Source organism: Cyprinus carpio, chromosome B7 (genome assembly GCF_018340385.1).
Source record: "Cyprinus carpio isolate SPL01 chromosome B7, ASM1834038v1, whole genome shotgun sequence".
Lineage (NCBI taxonomy): Eukaryota > Metazoa > Chordata > Actinopteri > Cypriniformes > Cyprinidae > Cyprinus > Cyprinus carpio.
In genome coordinates, this window is record NC_056603.1 from 34,141,624 (window position 1) to 34,162,200 (window position 20,577).

Genomic DNA, 20,577 nt, shown 5'->3' on the forward strand with positions numbered 1-20,577 from the left:
TGCTTTAAGTGTTCTATAGCTACAGATTTTATTTTAAGTAAGTCGTGATGATTTGAGAAGGCTAAACTGATCAAACGTGATCAACTCAGAATAAATAAATTTTAAAAAAAGTTCCAAATATTTTTCTAAATTAATTAATAATGAAACAATAAGAAATATAACTTTTCAATTATAAACAAAACGTAACTGTTTTAAATAGAGACTCGGACCGAGGATACTAGTACGCTGTCGGCCAAGGGCTGCTATAGGGCTTAGGCTTGAGGTCCGTACAGGGCTCTACCTGATTTCTGTGTTTGGAAACAAATGTTGTGAATCAGGGGTTGTTTTCTAATTAAATGACAAAATTCTTAAGTTATATTGTGTTGTCTTTTTATTTATTTATTTACTTATTATTATCATTATTATTATTATTATTATTTTTTTTTTTTTCCTCCAATCTCCTGCATGGCCAAATTCTGTAAACAAAAGCATTTTATTTATTTATTTATTTATTAAAATTGATTAATTATTATTTAAACACGTTTTAATTAATACAAAGGAACCATAAAAAGTGCAAAATTTCTTAATTTGTGGACATAATTCTCTGCATGTCATGGGCTCTGTATATGGGAATAAAATTTGTTAAAAAAGGTCAGATAACGAATAAATATGTGTGACCTGCTGAAATAAATAAGCAAATTATTTAATGTAAGTTTCAAACCTTTCATAATTTGTGACATTAATGTGACTATCGTGACAAAATATGTGTTAGAACTAGGCCTAGCCTATAACACGCAACAATAAGCCACTTTTTCAATCGTTTTATTTTTTATGGCATAATGCACACATCCTTAAATGTAATCTATATATTCCAAGTTAATATCCTATTTTTTGTACGTTTCTAGTTTTTCATGTCACAGATTTAGCCTATTATTCTTGATTTCTTACAAATTATTTTGTTCAAGGTTTATTATTATTATTATTATTATTATTATTATTATTATTATTATTATTTTTATTTATTTATTTATTTATTTATTTATTTATTTATTTATTTATTTATTTTTATGGTGTGATTCAGAGAAAATTGTGATGCAAATAAAGTCTAATGAATGTTCAGACTTGTACACATCGATATGTATGCTTGTACAGTGGACCAACGGCTGAGGTCAGGATTTTTTGTTCAAAAACTTTCATTAGTCTGTAGATCAAAATGAAAGCCCCTCAATACAACGTAAGGAAATTGTTTAGTTTAAATGGTTTCATAATGAATATTTAATAATACACACAATCAGGAAGGGCCATTGTGTAAATTACCTTTTTTATGCATTAGGCTGCATCCTATATGACTATCTCATGTTTTGAAATTAACTTTCTAAAAATAATTTTTAAATTAATTTTCTAATGATTTTCAAGGATGTTATAATGTTATACAGTATTATAAAGTTATTTTTGTTTTATTTTGTTATATGATCTCCGTTTACAAAGCAAAATATAATTGCAGGCAAACTTTCCCTTTGCGCCACCTGGCGGTAGTTTCGTAAACAACTTTAACACGCGACTGACTTGCAGTTAACCGCAGCGGTATATGCGGCAATATTAGGCATTTTGGTTGGCCACCTACTGTAACTGCTAAGGATCACTGATCCTGGACCAGTAAAAGTGACTCCACTGCCGCTAAACCTTGTAACTCCATTGGCTCCTCAAACTGTCAGTCAAACCTCATTATTCTTCCCACCTTTCTCGTGAATGAACTGTGTCGCGCAGTTTGGAGCATATCAACTTGTTTGCAGTCTGAAGGAAAATTAATGAACTGTTGATTGAATAAGTACAGTGTTTTCTTTACTCGAGAAACACTATATTTATAAAGGCAATTATTATTCTTTTTTTTTTCTTCCGTATTTGAGGCGCATTTGTTGGTAAGTCACACTCAAAAAGCTTGTGCAAAGTGGTGCATTTTTTTATAAAATGATACTTTAACCAAATAACTGAAAAAAAAAAAAAAAAAAAAAACACTGAGCGCCCACATAGCGACGGAAAGCTGTATAACCTGCGAGTTCATGAAAATGTAATTGCGAACTGTAATCAATGCGATGCCCGTACTTGATTTTGGTGAAAGGTTTAATATAATGTGATGCAATCAAATGACGTAAAAAAAGACAAAACATCGTATCAGGGGTCAAAAAACCCCTTCCTGTCGACTGTCCTGAACTTGATTTTGCTCCAACCCTAATCAAACACACCTGAAGCAACTAATTAAGGTCTTCAGGTTCATTAAAATAAAGGCAGATGCAATGATTAGCAAATAAGCGTACAATCCTTACAGTATTTGCCAGACAGGGTACCCCTCTATATGGTAACACTATACAATAAGATTTCATTAATGTTAGCTAATGTATTAACTAACATGACCATACAATGAACAATACATTTATTACAGTATTTATTAATCGTTGTTAATGTTAGTTAATGAAAATACAGTTGTTTATTGGTAGTTAATGTTAGTTCACAGTGCATTAACTAATGTTAACAAACACACTTTTGATTTTAATAATGCATCAGTAAATGTTGAAATTAACATAAATAAATGTGGCAGAATATTGTTCATTCTTAGTTCATGTTAACTACACTAGTTAACTAATGTTAACTAATGAACCTTATTGTGAAGTGTTACCATTTATATAAATGTATCTGTATAGGCTACAATAAAGCCCCAAAAAAAAACAACAACGATTCCACCCGACAACAAAAAAAAAATATTTTGCCTATGTCACAATATGAAGTAAATCAAGCCCTGTAAATGATGCTGATTTTTGATGCCATCTTGGTTTGGAACAGTTGTTGAATAAACAACTAAACTGAACTATTATGCCTGTCTATATGCTTGATAGTCAGTTTTATTGATCACTGAGAGAGCATTGACTTATGATGTTGGTTCAATATAAAAATGATTAATATAATGATTATTATTATTATTTAATAGCTTAGATGTAGTAAACTACTTTTGCCATGTTGCTGTAGCTTATCTTGCTACATTTCCCAGGGCTGTAGTATGGAGACAGATTAGTCTCAAATATTATTCACGCAAAAAACACGATTCACACATGCGTAAACAATTTCACATGCATGAAACCTAATTCACGTACACACAAAAAAAATTCACGTGCGTGAAAAAAAAATATATTCACAAAAAGCAATTCACATGTGCAAAATAAAATTATATATTCATAAAATACATTTCACAAATGCAAAACACAATTCGTAGATATACAACTGTGCACAAAAACCTTTGAATGTTTAAAATGTACAAGTGTCCGAATGTACAAATCGTCATTTACTACGAATCCACTCGGATTTTTGTGTGTGTGTTTTTGAGACTTTCCTGGCAGAGCTCTCTTCCACGTGGGTCTGTCGTACTCTTTAGCCAATCAGATGCGAGCTTACCATTCAACCAATCATATCATAAGCCACCGAGAGTGCATTCAGAAGCTCGCAGGCAATCGGGAGACGTCAAGAGAGAAGCCCATAGAAGCCCTGGCGTTACATTTTAAAATACTATACAAAATAATTAATCAGAATACTTACTCCTGCTCACTCACGCCAAAGAACTCCCCGCTTAAGCTCGCCGTCTCTGCAAGATTAACGATGGCAGTTTACACACACAGCTACTAGAAGATTTACATCTGTCAGACAGGTTGCTGACGTCATCAAGCTTAGTTTGAGCCTGCGCGTCAGAAACGGAAGTTCTAAAAATCGCTAAAAATGGGCTTCACTTGTCTCGATTGAGTTCCAATTGGGTCGCTGTGTCCATTTCTTTTACTGTCTATGGGATTACTGATGTAAAGGCTTAATTTCCGTTCTAATTAATCTATATTCCGCAAAAGGTGCGCAGAATCGTGCTCCTTGAATGCACTCTCAGTGGCTTATGATATGATTGGTTGAATGGTAAGCTCGCATCTGATTGGCTAAAGAGTACGACAGACCCCCACGTGGGAAGAGAGCTCTGCCAGGAAAGTCTCAAAAACACACACACACAAAATCCGAGTGGATTCGTAGTAAATGACGATTTGTACATTCAGACACTCGTACATTTTAAACATTCAAAGGTTTTTGTGCACAGTTGTATATCTACGAATTGTGTTTTGCATTTGTGAAATGTATTTTATGAATATATAATTTTATTTTGCGCATGTGAATTGCTTTTTGTGAATATATATATTTTTTTCACGCACGTGAATTTTTTTTGTGTACGTGAATTAGGTTTCATGCATGTGAAATTGTTTACGCATGTGTGAATCGTGTTTTTTGCGTGAATTATATTTGAGACTAATCTGTCTCCATACTGTAGCTATAGTTTAGTGAAGCTTCATTTAATGTAGAGTAACTGTTAGCTTAGCTCACTACAATTTCCAAATAGCTTGCAAAACGCTGGTAGTATGTTGCTAGTTACAAGACTGACTTCATGTGAAATTTTGCCAATATCTACCTTACTGTATGTACCTTCACAATTATTACAAAAAAAAAATAAAATAAATAATAATAATAATAAAAACGTTTTTAACTGCAAGTCCCAAAATGTTTTTTTTTTTCTTTTTTTTTTCAAAGGTTGTCAAGTCACCTTTATTTATATAGTGCTTTTATCATCACTGAATTCAGTGATGTCATCATCCAGCTCAGTTCAGTTTAAATAGTATCTGTGCAATCAAGTCAATGATATCGCTGGATATTAAGTTTCCCCAACTAAGCAAGCCAGAGGCGACAGCGGCAAGGAACCAAAACTCCATCGGTGACAGAATGGAGAAAAAACGTTGGGAGAAACCAGGCTCAGTCGGGGGGCCAGTTCACCTCTGGCCAGACAAAACCAGCAGTTAAATTCCAGGCTTCGGCAAAGTCACATTATGCAGAGGACTCATCTGGTTCCTGTGGTCTTGTACTGGTGGCTGTCTAGGAGACAAGGTCTTTACTGGGGATCTGTCTCTGGGGCTTATCTAGTTGTCCTGGTCTCTGCTGACATTCAGGGCTGTCGAGGTCATCTCTAGTTGTTGATCCACCATATGGGCTAGATACTGTACGTACTGGATCCGGGTGACTGCATTGACCATCTGATCTGGATACAGACTGGATCAGGTGGCAACGGTATCCTCAGAATAAGAAAGAAGGTGTTTCCAGTTCTGGCTGTCCTAATTAATGCAGCCTAAAATCCTTTTAACAGATTTGAATATTAGAAATGTGTTAGTGTTTTATGTGTGAGCCAGGTTAAAGAGATGGGTCTTTAATGTAGATTTAAACTGACAGAGTGTGTCTGCCTCCCAAAAAATGTTAGGTAGGTTATTCCAGACTTTCGGCGCTAAATAGGAAAAGGATCTGCCGCCCACAGTTGATTTTAAAATTCTAGGTATTATCAAATTGCCAGAGTTTTGATAATGCAGCAGACGTGGAGGACTTTAATGCAATAAGAGGTCGTTCAAATACTAAGGTGTTAAACCACTCAGGGCTTTATAAGTGATAAGCAAGATTTTAAAATCTATGTAATGTTTAATAGGGAGCCAGTGCAGTGTTGACAGAACCGGGCTAATATTGTCATACTTCCTGGTTCTACTAAGAACTCTAGCTGGTGCATTTTGGAGTTTGTTTAGTAAGTGTGCAGAACAACCACCCAATAAAGAATTACAATAATCTAACTTTGGGTCACGAAAACATGAACTAACGTTTCTGCATTTGATATTGAGAGCATAGGTCATAATTTAGATATATTTTTGAGATGGAAAAATGCAGTTTTACAAATGCTAGAAACATGGCTTTCAAAGGAAAGATTGCTATCAAATAGCACACCTAGATTCCTAACTGATGACAAAGAATTGACAGAGCAGCCATTGAGTCTTAGGCGGTGTTCTCGGTCATTACATGTGGAGGTTTTAGGTCCGATAATTAGCACATCTGTTTTTCTCAGAATTTAGCAATAAGAAATTACTCATCATCCAGTTTTTTATATCGACCATGCATTCCGTTCGTTTTTCAAATTAGTATGTATCGCCGGACTGCTAAGTTACATATAGCTGAGTGTCATCGGCATTCCAGTGAAAGCTAACACCATGTTTCCTGATGATATCTCCCAACGGTAACATGTAAAGCATGAAGAGTAACGGCCCTACTACTGAGCCTTGAGGTACTCCATACTGCACTTGTGTTGATATGATACCTCTTTATTCACTGCTAAGGATTGATGGCGGTCATATAAGTACAATTTGAACCATGCTTTTGCACTTCCATTAATGCCAACAAAGTTTTCTAGTCTATTCAAAAGAATGTTGTGGTCAATAGTGTGGAACAGCGCTAAGATCCAATAGCACTTATAGAGAGATACAACCACGATCAGATGATAAGAGCAGGTCATTTGTAACTCTAATTAGAGCAGTCTCAGTACTATGATATGGTCTAAATCCTGACTGGAAATCCTCACAGATACCATTTTTTCTCTAAGAAGGAATATAATTGTGAGGATACTACCTTTTCTAGTATCTTGGACAGAAAAGGGAGATTCAAGATCGGTCTGTAATTAACTAGTTCTTTGGGGTCATTTAGTGTTTTTTTTTTTTTTTTTTTGATGAGAGGCTTAATAACAGCCGGTTTGAAGGTTTCTGATGACATATCATAATGACTAATGAATTAATAATAGTCAGAAGAGGATCTATGACTTCTGGAAGCAACTCTTTTAGGAGATGGAATAGGGTCTAACATACATGTTGGTTCAGATGATTTAAGTTTATAAAATTTTTCCTCTCCTATAGTAGAGAATGAGTGGAATTGTTCCTCAGGTGATCTGGAGCTCACTATCTGATGCGATACTGGAGCTGACGGCTGCATGGTTAGAATTTTATGTCTAATAGTATTGATCTTGGAAGTAAAGTAGTTCATAAAGTCTTTACTGCTGTGTTGTTGGGAAATGTCAGCACTTGTTGATTTTTCATTAATTTAGCCACTTTATTGAATAAATACCTGGGGTTATGTTTGTTTTCTTCTAAAAGAGACAAAAAGTAATCAGATCTAGCAGTTTTTAATGATTTTCTGTAGGATAGGGTATTTTCCCGCCAAGCAATACGAAATACCTCTAGTTTTGTTTTCCTCCAGCTGCGCTCCTTTTTCCGGGCTGCTCTCTTTAGGGTGGGAGTGTGCTCATTATACCACAGTGTCAGACTGTTTTCCTTAATCTTCCTTAAGTGTAAAGGAGAAACTGTATCTAAAATGCTAGAGGAGAGAGACCATAGTTTCTGTTACATCAAGCTGTTCTGAGGTTTTGATATGCTAAGGTATTGGGATAAATCAGGAAGATTGCTTACAAAGCAGTCTTTTGTGGTAGAATTAATGGTTCTACCATACTTGTAACAAGGAGTAGAATTTACAGTTTTAGCTATATGAAGTTTGCTCAAGACTAAATAATGATCAGAGATATCATCGCTTGGCTGCATAATTTCAACACTATCAACATCAATTCCATGTGACAGTATTAAATCTAGAGTATGATTTCGACAATGAGTAGGTACTGAGACATGTAGTCTAACCTCAATAGAGTTCTGAATGTCTATGAATGCTGATCTCAGTGCATCTTTTTCATTATCAATATGGAAATTAAAATCACGGACAATTAAAACTTTATCTGCAGCGAGCAATAATGCGGATATAAAATCAGCACATTCTTTAATAAAGTCTGTATGGTGCCCTGGTGGCCTGTATACAGCAGCCAGTACAAACATCACAGGGGATTCATCATTAACACTTGTTTCTCTGGATACTGTTATATGAAGCAGCATTACTTCAAACCAGTTATACTTGAAGCCCGCCCTTTGAGAAATACTGAAAACATTGTTATAAATTGAAGCAACACATCCCCCCTTTTAGATGTGGTTCATATTTATAACAGTAATCTGGGGGGGGGGGGGCTGATATTCAATAAGCCAAGCTTTATCATTTGTTTATCTGTATTACATCTGTTTTTTATTTGTTGAACATCAATTTAATTGATACTCTTATATTGGTTTAAACTTTTTTTCTAGTTCGGGGAACAAACAGTCTCTATAGTGTGATATCCAGGTGAAAGCTTTCATGAGTTTAATTTAAACACAGATATCAATGTGTGCGTAACTTTATAAAACTGAACGTAACTTTTTCAGAAACTATCAAAAATATGCCATTACAAAAGAAGAAAAACACAATGAAAATGAAAAAAATGAACTCAGTCGCACAAATTTAACAGGCTTTTCAAATATTCTTCATTCTTTGTTAATGTTTTTCAAAGATTCGTTTTCGCTAATCTTGGATTCTGAATGCATTGCCACAGATTTCGCTTACATTTCGCAGTTTTTCGTTTGGTGTTTTGACACAAACTTCTCGTGGGGGCGGGCTTAACAGTGATCTACTCTGATTGGATAGTGAGCTTTTGATGGACAGGTGCTCTCTGACCGGGAAGTACAGACGCCACTCAGTGGCGCGCATATTGGAAAGCTCTCGCGGTGATTAAATATCTTCTCTGCCGCAAAAATTCTTTTTCACAGACAAAGTGAAAGAAATTTATTTTAAGCTCATACATAGGTTCTACCCTGTAAATTAGTTTATACAAAGATTTAAATCTGACATTGATTTTACAAGCTCTTTTTATTCGAGTTCTGAAGAAACTGTACACTTATTTTTGTCATGTCACTACACTCAGAAACTTTGGGATGATATTGGTGTGTTTGTCAAGTAATATTTTGCCAGGCTTCTCAGTACATATGAAAAACATTATATTTGGGTTTTATGACTCTGACCCCACAAACGAAAATATCAGTTTTGTTATTAATTTAAATTTTGTCCTAAACAAATTTCACATTCACAAATGCAAATTCTCCAACTGTAAACCTGTCTTTTCTGTTTTCCTAAAAGAAATTGAAAACTATTTGAATGTAATCTCAGTATCTACTATTAAGAAAGCTATAAGGACTGTTAGAATTTGCTCTGCCTTTGATCTCCTTGTGTAATTTTGTTTAGATTTTGGCCCTCTTTTTCTTTAGTTCTATTTTATTCTTTATTGCTTTTTTTGTTTGTTTGTTTGTTTGTTTGTTTTTTTTGTGGTTAATATTATGTGATGTATGTTTATACTTTTTATGTTTTTGTTCTCTGCATTAATAAAAAAGAAAAAGAAAAAGAAAGCTCTCGCGGTGATTTGTATGCAATACGTCGTGCCTTGTATTACTAAATATGTAAATAATATTTGACCTTCGATCATCTCAGTCTGTAAAGATGAGCTCTCAGGAGAGACACGGAGCGGCATCATCTTCCTCCTCCGCTTGTCCTTCAAGGCAGCTTGAAGTAAGCTTGTGCTACTGAAGTAACCAATAACATCGATACAAGTTTTATTCATGCTACAGTGTGCAGCAGTTCGTTGCGGGTTACTATTGTCATTCAGTAACACAAGCTTACTTCAAGCTGCCTTGAATGACAAGAGCTCATCTTTACAGACTGAGACGATCTAAGGCCAAATATTATTTACATATTTAGTAATACAAATCACCGCAAGAGCTTTCCAATATGCGCACCTCTGAGTGACGTCTGTACTTCCCGGTCAGAGAGCACCTGTCCATCAAAAGCTCACTATCCAATCAGAGTAGATCACTGTTAAGCCCGCCCCCACGAGAGGTATGTGTCAAAACACCAAACGAAAAACTGCAAAACGTAAGCAAAATCTGTGGCAATGCATTCAGAATCCACGATTAGCGAAAACGAATCTTAGAAAAACATTAACAAAGAATGAAGCATATTTGAAGAGCCTGTTAAATTTTTGCGACTGAGTTCATTTTTTTTCATTTTCATTGTGTTTTTCTTCTTTTGTAATGGCATATTTTTGATAGTTTCTGAAAAAGTTACGTTCAGTTCCATAAAGTTACGTTCATTTTTATTGAACCAAATGTAATTCCATACTGTTCAGGTCTCACCTGTGCGCGCGCTATCAGAACCCGGTTGATGACAGAATAAATGGCTGCTCATATTCCAGCATATGGCATATGCATTGAACAAGAGTGAGTGGTTTGTTCACTTTTTTTCTCATCGATGTTGTTGCAATGAAGCCAGAATGTGCATCCATCAACAGAAACATACATTTGCTGAACCTATTTGTTTTACATGCTATTTATAGCAAACCATATTACAGATGTGTTGTCAGATTTAAGTTGAACCTCAGTCCTAGCGTGTGCCGAACCATATGTGGAGAACCGTATGGTTCGATTTTTTTTCTGCGAACGGTTCCACCTCTAGTCACAACCCACCACCTTTCTTGGGTACAGTGAAGTAGGGGCTGTAAAACCCTATCTTCATATCAGCTGGAGGGACTGGCTCTATCGTGTCCTTCGCTAGTAGGACTGCGCACGCAAGACATAAGCATCGGCTGTCTTCACTGATGTGAAGTGGATGCCCCTGAACTTGGGGGGACCCTGGGCAAACTGAATCACATAGCCAAGTCTGATGGTCCGCAGGAGCCAACGAGATGGAATGCAGGAACCCGGCTCAGGAGGCTCGTAGGTGAACCAAAGAGGGGTCTGAGTGAGTAGGGCATTTGATGATGCTCTTGAACTGCCCACTGCTGAAAGTAGCAGGTCCTTCAGTGCCCTCTTGGGACCCAGAGATAGAGAAAACTGCTGTATTGTTTAGGTTTTTTTTAAACAAAAGATTCTCCACCCAGACCTCTCCGGGGCAGGGAGAGGTGCATTCACCATCTGCCGAGGAGCAGTTCCCTCCCTCTCTGGGTCGACCATCACAGGCCCTCTTGCTCTTCTGCTTACCTCTAGGTTTGACGGGGGCCTGGTCGAGTGGGGCACCCTGCCTGTGCCTGGCTCCATGGTGCTGCTTGGCTAGAGGCTGCTCTGGATGCAGCAATGGAGTGGGGGCCACCCTCTGCGACAAGCACGCTGGGGCATTGCGGCCAGCGGACGGGTGGAGGCAGCCGTTGCCTGCCAGGGCAGTATGTGTTGGATCGACGCAGTCTGGTCCTGTGCAGCCGAGAACTGCTGGGTAAAGTTCTCAACTGTGTTGCCGAAGAGGCCTGTCTGGGACACGGAGGCCTTGAGGAACCAATCTTTGTCGTTGTCCTTCATGTCGGCCAGACACAGCCAGAGGTGGTGCTCCTGGACCACAAGTGTGGACATCACATGACCCAGAGAACTCACGGTGACCTTCGTCACTTGGAGCGTGAGGTCAGTTGTGGTTCGGATCTCTTTCAGAATAGCAGAGAAATAATGTGGCTAGATGTGACAGCCCAATCAAATTATACTAAGTTGACATTTTGTTTTCGTACATCAAGTGAGAAAATGTCCAAAATAATGAAAAGCTGCTTCTACTTCTTGCTTCTGACCTTCTTTTGGCAAAATTTAATACAACTTCATTATCAGTGTAATGCATGTAAAATGTATAAATTATTCATATTTATAAGTAAAAAAAAAAAGAATCTTTAGACAGCAAATCCAAGCGTATGTCTTGTTCTGTCCTTTGTGTTCCATTGCACTTTGATTGTAACTTTAAAACCCTAAAAGGATCACATGTTGAAATCCAAATTTACCATGGTGAATGGTAACATGGTAAAAGGGTTAATGAAGATCAAGCATATAGTATGTTATCATCAGTCTTGTGTTATCATTAACTTGAATTTGTGTTGTAGCACTGTGCTGTGACGCTATAAAGTTTAAGCCAAGTCACCTTTATTTATATAGTGCTTTATACAATACAGATTGTGTCAAAGCAGCTTTAGTGTTAAACAGGAAAAAAGTGTGCCGATAATGCAAGAGGACAATAGTAATCACTCAATTTAAAATCTAGTTAAATTCAGTTCATCATTGATTCAGTGATGTCATCATCCAGTTCAGTTTAGTTCAAATAGTATCAGTGCAGAAAACCCAACAATATGGCCAGAAATTAAGTGTCCCAAAATAAGCAAGCCAAAAGCAACAGTGGTAAGGAACCAAAACTCCATCAGTGACAGAAGTGGACGAAAAAACTTTGGGAAAAACCAGGCTCAGTCGGGGGGACAGTTATTCTCTGACCAGACAAAACTAGCATGGTGTGTTTAATTCCAGACATGTCAGAATTGTGCAGAGGACTCGCCAGGTTCCCGTGGTCTTTTGCCAGTGGACGTCGAGGTGATGTGGTCTTAGAAAGGGTTCTGTCTCTAGGCTGGATCTAGTTGACATTGTCACTGCTGACATTCAGGGCTGTTGATGTCATCTCTAGGTGCTGATCTACCATTTGGACTGGATACAGACTGGATCTGGGTGACTGCAGTGACCATCTGATCTGGATACCCACTGTTAATCTGGGTGGCTATGGTGACCTCTGAATAAGAATGAAAAAGACTAATATTTGTGTAGATGAAATTCTTCTTATGATGTAAAAAGTACATTGGGTGTTATGGGAAGTAATCCCAGTTCAGGTTGACCTAATTAATGCAGCCTAACAATCCTTTGACTGATTTGAATAATAGACATGTGTTAGCGTGTTATGTGTGAGCCTGCTTAAAGAGATGGGTCTTTAATCTAGATTTAATCTGACAGAGTGTGTCTGGAGTGAGTTTGGGCGCTAAATAGGAAAAGGATCTGCCGCCCACAGTTGATTTTGATATTCTAGGTATTATCAAATGGCCAGAGTTTTGAGAACGCAGTGGATGTGAAGGACTAGGGTATAATGTGATAAGAGATTGCTCAAGTACTGGGAAGTTAAACCATTAAGGGCTTTATTAGTAATCTGCAAGATTTTACAATGTATAATAGGCAGCCAGTGCAGTGTTGACAGAACCAGGCTAATATGTTCATACATCCTGGTTCTCGTAAGAACTCTAGCTGAGCAACCAACCAATAAAGCATTACAGTAATCTAACCATGAGATCATGAATGGATGAATTAACATTTTAGTTTACAAAGGTACTGGAAACTGATTGGTGTAAGTGCTACATAATGTTTGATAATGTCCAAATGTTTCAGTTCATCACTGAATTCAGGCTTGGCTCTTATGTCAGATTTTTATTTTTATTTTTTTTCTTCTTACTTACAAAAAGAGAGAACATAACTTTGACACAGGCATGCTTACAGTAGAGTTGACTGTAGCAAATTGCAGCCAAATCCAAGGACTATTTTTCCCACAGGCATATTGTAAATGGTGGTGTGGATCAGAACTAAGTTGTGATGTCTCAATACAAATTGATCAAATCTATTGCAAAACAAACAAGAATTAAACATAAACAGGAGAATAGCAGAAACACAGCAGAACTCTTCTGTTTAACCCTAGTAATCATTTTTGTACATAATTTATATTTGTCTGTTCTTATTTTTCAACTCTTAAATATTTCTGAACATGATTAGCTTGCTACACTATATTTTTTCCAAAGGACCCATTACTTGAAATCATAACTACTTTGTTTCGTCAGTAATTTTGTTTGCAAGTGCTTTTTGCTTGAGTACCAAAACAGAAGATGATGTGGTTTCCTTCGCATCCATCTACTAAATGAGCCATGCGATTCAAATTACTTCCCATAACATGGTGGGAAGGGATATCTCATAAACATGGTATTTCCCTGCATTTTAACTGATGTGTTGTTTTGCTGTTGTTAGCATTCCACTGAGTAAGAAGAAGAAGAAGAAGAAGAGAAAAACTACATAGCCTAGTTTACAAACTAATTATTACTAGTAATTTAGGTTTATGATATTAGACATCAAATAGCAAATACTGCAAGACTACAAACATTATTCAACTTTAAATTTAAGGGTATTCTCACTCAATACGAGAGCTCAAATCCAAAGTAAATGAGTAAGAAATACCTATAGTCTGTTTTTAGCTAAGTGCACTGCTGAGATCAAATCAAAATTCTTGCAAATTTTGCATCATAACAGAGCAGTGTGTGAAAGCAGTGTGTGAAAGCCTCTTGTCAAAAAGAAAACCTCTTTAAACTTGACATTTTGAGTCATACTGATGCAAAACTGATGCAGCACCCTTCTGTGGAGTGAATGGCTTTTATTGTCATGCTGTGTTGTATTTGTATTGTGCCATTTTTGTGCTGTTTGTCCCCAGGGACTTCCTGGTCTACCCACTCTGGCTGCATTACACAGCAATCAAATCCTGACTGTGAAGGTTTGTTGGCGCAGCCAAAAGACCAAGGCAGACTCTATGGATAGCACACTCTGAGATGTGTCAAACGGCGCATTTGTCCCCTCTGCCTATGCAATGACAGACTTGGCCAAAACACAGTTGTGTCTGATAAATCCATTCCAACCAATCAAAAAATACTTTTGTTCATTATGACCCTCTTTCCCAGTTCCAGTGGTGTTATTATTATGCAGTGTGGTGACAGGAATTTATGCATCTGAGCAACTGTTTCTTTCCCCTAACAAACCAGTGAAGTGTGATTAATTTCAAACAAGAATCATATTTTCTGACCACCAACTAGTCTGACCACTGTCTGCTTGGATTCTACGAAGGTAATAACTCAAGAGAGACACATTAAATGCTAAACTAAAATGTTAAGATGTATTCAAAACTGATATCTTTGGTTTACCACAAATCCAACCCGAAACCACAAAAATATGATTCCTTTACTGCCTGCTCAAATGTCCTGAATCACAAATATAATTAGTAGGCCATATCAGGCAATATTTTAATCTATAGTGACAGAATTATTTTTTTGTTCTTGTAATTACAGATGCCCCCCTTTTAGACAGCAGGACTATGTAATTGCCTAATTTAGAGTACACTGACAAAGACAAATACATCTGCATGATGGGTTTCAGCGTGTGCAGTTCCTGTAGTCTGCCTTGGCTTAAAAAAAAAACTCTGATGACAGTGCTTTCAGTGAGTAGAGGTTGACATGTATTTTATTTATTTTTTTATTTTTTCAAATTGGGTCTCTCAGAGTGGGTGACATAGCACCCATGAAGTGGTAATTACAGGCTTTGCCAAAGGCAGTCAAAACATTCATTGCTGCCACCATGGAAAATGTCAACTTTTACTAATGCATGAAGGTACTGGATTGTGTTCTCTGACTCAACTTCAACTACTTTAATCTAATTTATTTCTGTACCCTTTTTATTCCCTTTTCTCTTCCTCTTTCCGGGACCTCATGCAACTCTCCTCTCCGACTTCTCTCACTTTTGACTTCCGACCTCTTTTGACCTCACACCTGCTCAGATGGTCTTCCCTAAGATAAATCATGGCTTTCTTTCTGCTGATCAGCAACTCATTAAACGTCGACTCATTAAGGTAGTGCTTGTCCTCATTCTGTTCTCTTTTTCACTGCTCCATTACACTGGGCTTCTCATCTTTGGTCCAGCATTTGCGTTCCATTCTTCAGCTTTAACCTCAGTGCTCAGCTGGACTTGTAACTAGTAAAATTAATGCAACAGTAAGAATGCTCCTGTAGCTCAAGTGGTAGAGCATTGCGTTACCAAGCGCAAGGTTGGGGGTTCGATTCCCTGGGAACACATGATAGGTAAAAATTGATAGCCTGAATGCACTGTAAGTCGCTTTGGATAAAAGCGTCTGCTAAATGCATAAATTTAATTTAATTTTAATTTAATTAACTAACAATAAACCCTGATTAACGAACTACAGTAAACAACAGTGCTTAGTTGAAAGTGGTAGTTCACTATTAGCTAATCAGTAACTATTTTTTCATATCTTCCCGATAACTACTAAGAACTACTAGCTACAGGTTCATAATTAATGTGAATAATGCAAAATGTATAATTAATTCTAAAGAGAAGGTTATGGTATCCAACTAGTAATGATTAGTATTATTCTGGTATTACTAGTTGCATTAGTATTAGTAGTAAGTATTACGAAACCATTCAGAATTATTTACTTATTATTTGTATCATTATTCTAAAGTGAAAAACACGATAACTCCTCAATATTGACTGAAGCCATTGTAAGCTTTTAAGGTTTATATAAGGTTTTGGATAATAATGACTCAAGTGTTACTACATCCTTCTAAAGGAATTACTAATTATTTTGATCAGTATTCTAAAGAGAAGATCATGGTAACCCATGATAATGACTCAAGTGTACCAAATCTATCAGAAGGAATAACTATCCAGAATCTTACAAAAACCTCAAAAGTTTACAATGACTTCAGTCATTCCTAGGGAGTTATCATGATCTTCACTTTAGAATACTGATCCAAATAATCAGTAATCATCCTTTAGAAGGATCTAGTAACACTTAAATCATTACTGTCCAATACTTTACAAAACCCTCAAAAGCTTACAAATGATTTCAGTCATTAGTATAGTTATCATGTTATTCACTTTAGAATATGGATCCAAATAATTAGTAATTTATTTTGAAGGAATAGTTAATATCTGAGTCATTACTAATGGGTTACCATGACTCTCAATTTAGAATTAATTATGCATTATGCATTATTCATATGAACCTGTATACAGTAGTTCTTTGTAGTTCTCTAGGAGGTATGAAAAAGTAGTAGTTACCTATGAGCTAATATTAAACTACCACATTGAACTTAGCACTACTTGATAATTCATTAATTAGTTTTTTTGTTAGTTAATAGTAGTTACTAAAGTGCTAATACTGCGTTACTCAGGTGTTCTTGTGAAGTTATTTATTAATGACAGAACAATATTCTAAAGTGTTACCATGAAGAATCTTTGTGATATATCAGCCTAATATTAGGGCTACAAAAATGAGGAGGCTCTGAATTCCAAGCCTTCTTTGTGGAATTGTGGTTAGTGATCTGTTGCACATAAAATGACAAAGTATGAGTTGTCAATAAAAGAGAAAATATACAGAATAAGTAAACTGAAAACACAAATATGTATAAATCAAAATGTTATTGTTCCACTTACTCAGACAGACTAACACACATTACCATCAAAACCAACAAAAAGATATCACAATAAATAAAAAAGAATAAAAAATACATTAATATACATGATTTATGTTTTATACTCAGACAGGGTTGAGAAAATTTTCAAATGATTAAAAGCAATTATGCTTCAAAATTGTGAAAGGGAATCCTCATAGTGAAACAGAACTGTACCATCATAACTGATTGGATTACTTTAGAGAGTAAATGTTTCATCTGTAGCCTGAAGGCCCCAGTATACTGTTATCACACATCCCGATGCTGTCAATGCTGCTGAGAGTGGCATTTAGTTGAATATGTAAATAAGGCCTACAGCAGGGGTGCCCAACCCCGCTCCTGGCGATCGACTGTCCTGCAAAGTTCAGTTCCAACCCTAATCAAACACACCTGAAGCAACTAATTAAGGTCTTCAGGCTCACTTAAAAATTAAAGGCAGGTGTGTTTGATTAGGGTTGAAGCTAAACAATGCAGGACAGTCGATCGCCAGGAGCAGGGTTGGGCACCCCTGGCCTACAGTATGTCCTGCATGCTTTCCTTCCAACAACGCAATTTCCTTTTTCAGAAAGTTTGCTTTGGCAAGCTGTTTCAAACTCCATGAAACAAACTCCAAATAAACTTTGTTTTGACCTGATTTTCCTGAAAATGACATAAGATCACATAAGTGTATTTTCTGATTTCACTTGAAATATATTGTTGTTTAATACTGTTAGAAAAGAGAGATTACAACTTTTCATTGACCTTTCAGTCTTTTCCCCTTAAACTGCATGTTTTGCTGTATGTTTTATTCTTTGACTTATAATAATGTTCAATGTATTTACAATTTGACTTTCACAGGGTGACCAGGGTCAAGCAGGGCCCCCAGGGCCTCCTGGACCTCCAGGTCCCCCGGGCCCCAGGGGACCCCCAGGGGACACAGGAAAAGATGGTCCTCGGGGAGTCCCAGGGCTCCCTGTAAGTATATTTAAAAGCAGAGCATGTTAAAGGATCATCCTTACAAATGTACCAGGACATTCAATTGTTCATTTGGACCAATGCAAGAGTGTACAAATATTAACCCTCTGGTGCATCGTAATCACTACAGTGAACAGATATTTGGAAGCCATTTTGAACCATTTAAGATGTAGCATCATGTCCCAATCACCAACTGGTGAACCCCAAAGTGTTGACTACGATTCCACTTAATTGTTGTCTTTTTATCTATTTTTTGTTTGTTTGTTTGTTTGTTTGTTTGGTTTTGAGATATTGCATAATATATTCAAAATGGTAGTGGGAAAAGGGGATGCATGATATACCTTGGGAATTTGGAAATGTTAAATACTTTTATTCTCAGAAAACCAGACATGTACAAAAAAATCAGTTAAAAGGGATGTCAGAAATAGATTCATCCAGATTTTACAAATATTTTTCTTGTACATTTTGTTCTGTGACAGAAAATGTATCTGTCCACTACGGTGGACGTCATGCACCAAAGGGTATGAATCTGCCTTTGGGCCTATATGTAGGTTCTGCGTTATTTTTTATGTTTTATAAAAATTATGACATCATTTGAATTGTTTTATTGAACAGAAATATTAAATATTCTTTAGATTTTAACATTTATTTCAATGCTTACAGTCTATATTTATTTATTAGGTTATATAAAACTGTAGGCTTGTATACATGTATACTGTATGAGTGCAGATATATGTGTGCATGATTGTGTTCGAGTGTGTGCTTTTGTCCTGTGCACTTTTGTCTGTTTGTATTTGTGCTGACATGTGTATGAATCGCCCACCACCCCTACACTGCCCCATACAGCCCCACACACCCCTTTCCCATAGAAACACACTCTCACGTTTTGTTTCTTACACTTAACACACGCTTACATTAAGCACAGCTAGACAGTATATATATCATATATTATAATATATATATATATATATATAATATATATATATATATATGATAACTTTGTGATTTAGTAATCATGCATCAGAGGGGTTTCCAAGGGTTCACGTGTCTATTTTTTTGATAGAGCAAGATTGTTGTATCTTTTTCTCAACCCTGTCACTCATTTCTTTGAAACTTATGTATTTTAATGTTTCACGTGTCTATTTTTTTGATAGAAAATGTTGGAAAATGCTGTTTTCTTCTTGTAACAAAATTCGTAGTTCTTTTCGTAGTTCGTAGTACTTTTATCCTTCCGGAGCTCCTCCTTGGGGCTCGAGACCAGTGAGTAGCACAGGTGTTGCGCATTAACATTTACTCCACCGGCCTCGCTCCGTTCCCACGGCTCTCTGTCTGTCCTTACCCCCAAGTATGCCGTGGCTGCAGTGAACGGCTCTCTACCCCCCCCCCCTCTCCCCTCCGGGGAGAGCCGATCACTGCAGCCACGAGCCGTGTGAACGTAACGACAGACAGACGAGGCGAGAGAAAAGGAGACAGAAGGATGAGGAGAGACAGAGACGAGAGAGGGGTTCCAGTTCCCAGACCCATTGCCGCTCGGCCCTCCACCAGCTGGGTAAACTCTTCCGTGATGCCTGGCGGTGACACTGGATAATCCTCGGTGGACGGCCCTACACTCCTCCACCACCCGGTGGATGGCGACGGCTCCTTCGGATTTGGGCAGCCGGCAGGAGTCCCCTGTTCCCTGCTCCTCCCCATCATGGCGGATGGCAGCAGGCTCCAGCCTCAGGTGAACGGTGGCGACTCCTCCGCTCCCTCACAGATGGCAGCCGTCCCTCCACATCCCAGGTGGCCAGCGGCGAGTTCGTCTGCCCCCCGGCAACTAACTCAAGCCCACCGCCTCAAGTGTCCATGGTGGCAGACTACTCCCCTATGCTTGATGGCACCACGGATTCACCATAGCAGCGAGGGATCTCTGGCAGTGTGTCCCTCCTTCCCCCCGGGTTTCTGCACCAATGTAACAAAGTTCATAGTTCGGGAAGGAGGAGGCGGGAACCGGCGAACATTTAAACATTACTTTAATTATAAAATAAACACAATATAGCTTGAGAGCCCCACGCGGATGACAGAACCGAAAACACAAAATAAAATCCAGGCCTGGTCCTCTCTCGTCTTTCACTGTCATCACTCCTCCTTTTATCCTTCCGGAGCTCCTCTGTGGGACTCGAGACCGGTGAGTGTCACAGGTGTCGCGCATTAACATTTACTCCACCTGTCTCGCTCTGTTCCCAAGGCTCTCGCCACATAGACACATAATGACACAGTGGGCAATGTTTTGGTGTTTGTCACAGACTGTTTCTGTCCCTTAAACGTCTAAAAGATCACAAAAAAAAAAAATGTTTTGTTACATCAACCCAAAATAATATTCAATATGATATGAAATATATGAAATAACCTTTCATAAAATTAGGACTATAGATGAGATGTTAATAGTTTTATTGTTTTCATATCAGTTCCTATATAACGGTTAAATATTTGAAGTGGATCAAAAATGTTCATCAAAGTTATTCTAAGACAAGAATGCATTTTGGTTTTAGATTTTAGGACAACTTTGATGAAAGGTTTTGATCCACTTCAAATGCTGACTACTGTATATATTATGTCTCTCACAGGGAGACCCTGGAATGCCAGGAGAGACTGGTCAAATGGTAAGTGTCTTATTGTATTTACAGCCACTAACATACAGTAGCTTCACCTATACAGTTATACACAATTCTACATTTAGCTAGATGCTATAACATCATATGTGTATAGTCATCGGCTCA

The 20,577-nt window shown here is 37.3% G+C and overlaps 1 protein-coding gene across 21 annotated transcripts in view; it reads left to right on the top strand.

Annotated features, from left to right (window-relative positions):
- LOC109103604 (collagen alpha-1(XXV) chain) overlaps positions 1-20,577 on the top strand; it is a 527,306-nt gene that overhangs the window by 237,333 nt on the left and 269,396 nt on the right. For 17 of the 21 annotated variants that reach the window (XR_006155246.1, XM_042728382.1, XM_042728388.1 and 14 more), the window contains exons 7-10: positions 14,059-14,118; positions 15,172-15,243; positions 17,702-17,818; positions 20,425-20,460. Coding sequence is in view for 20 of the 21 variants with exons in the window: in XM_042728382.1 (XP_042584316.1) it covers positions 14,059-14,118; positions 15,172-15,243; positions 17,702-17,818; positions 20,425-20,460 (285 nt within the window). In the remaining variant the exon portion in view is untranslated. The remainder of the gene's footprint in view (positions 1-14,058; positions 14,119-15,171; positions 15,244-17,701; positions 17,819-20,424; positions 20,461-20,577) is intronic. The other 4 variants (XM_042728391.1, XM_042728401.1, XM_042728393.1 and 1 more) reach the window with 3 other exon arrangements.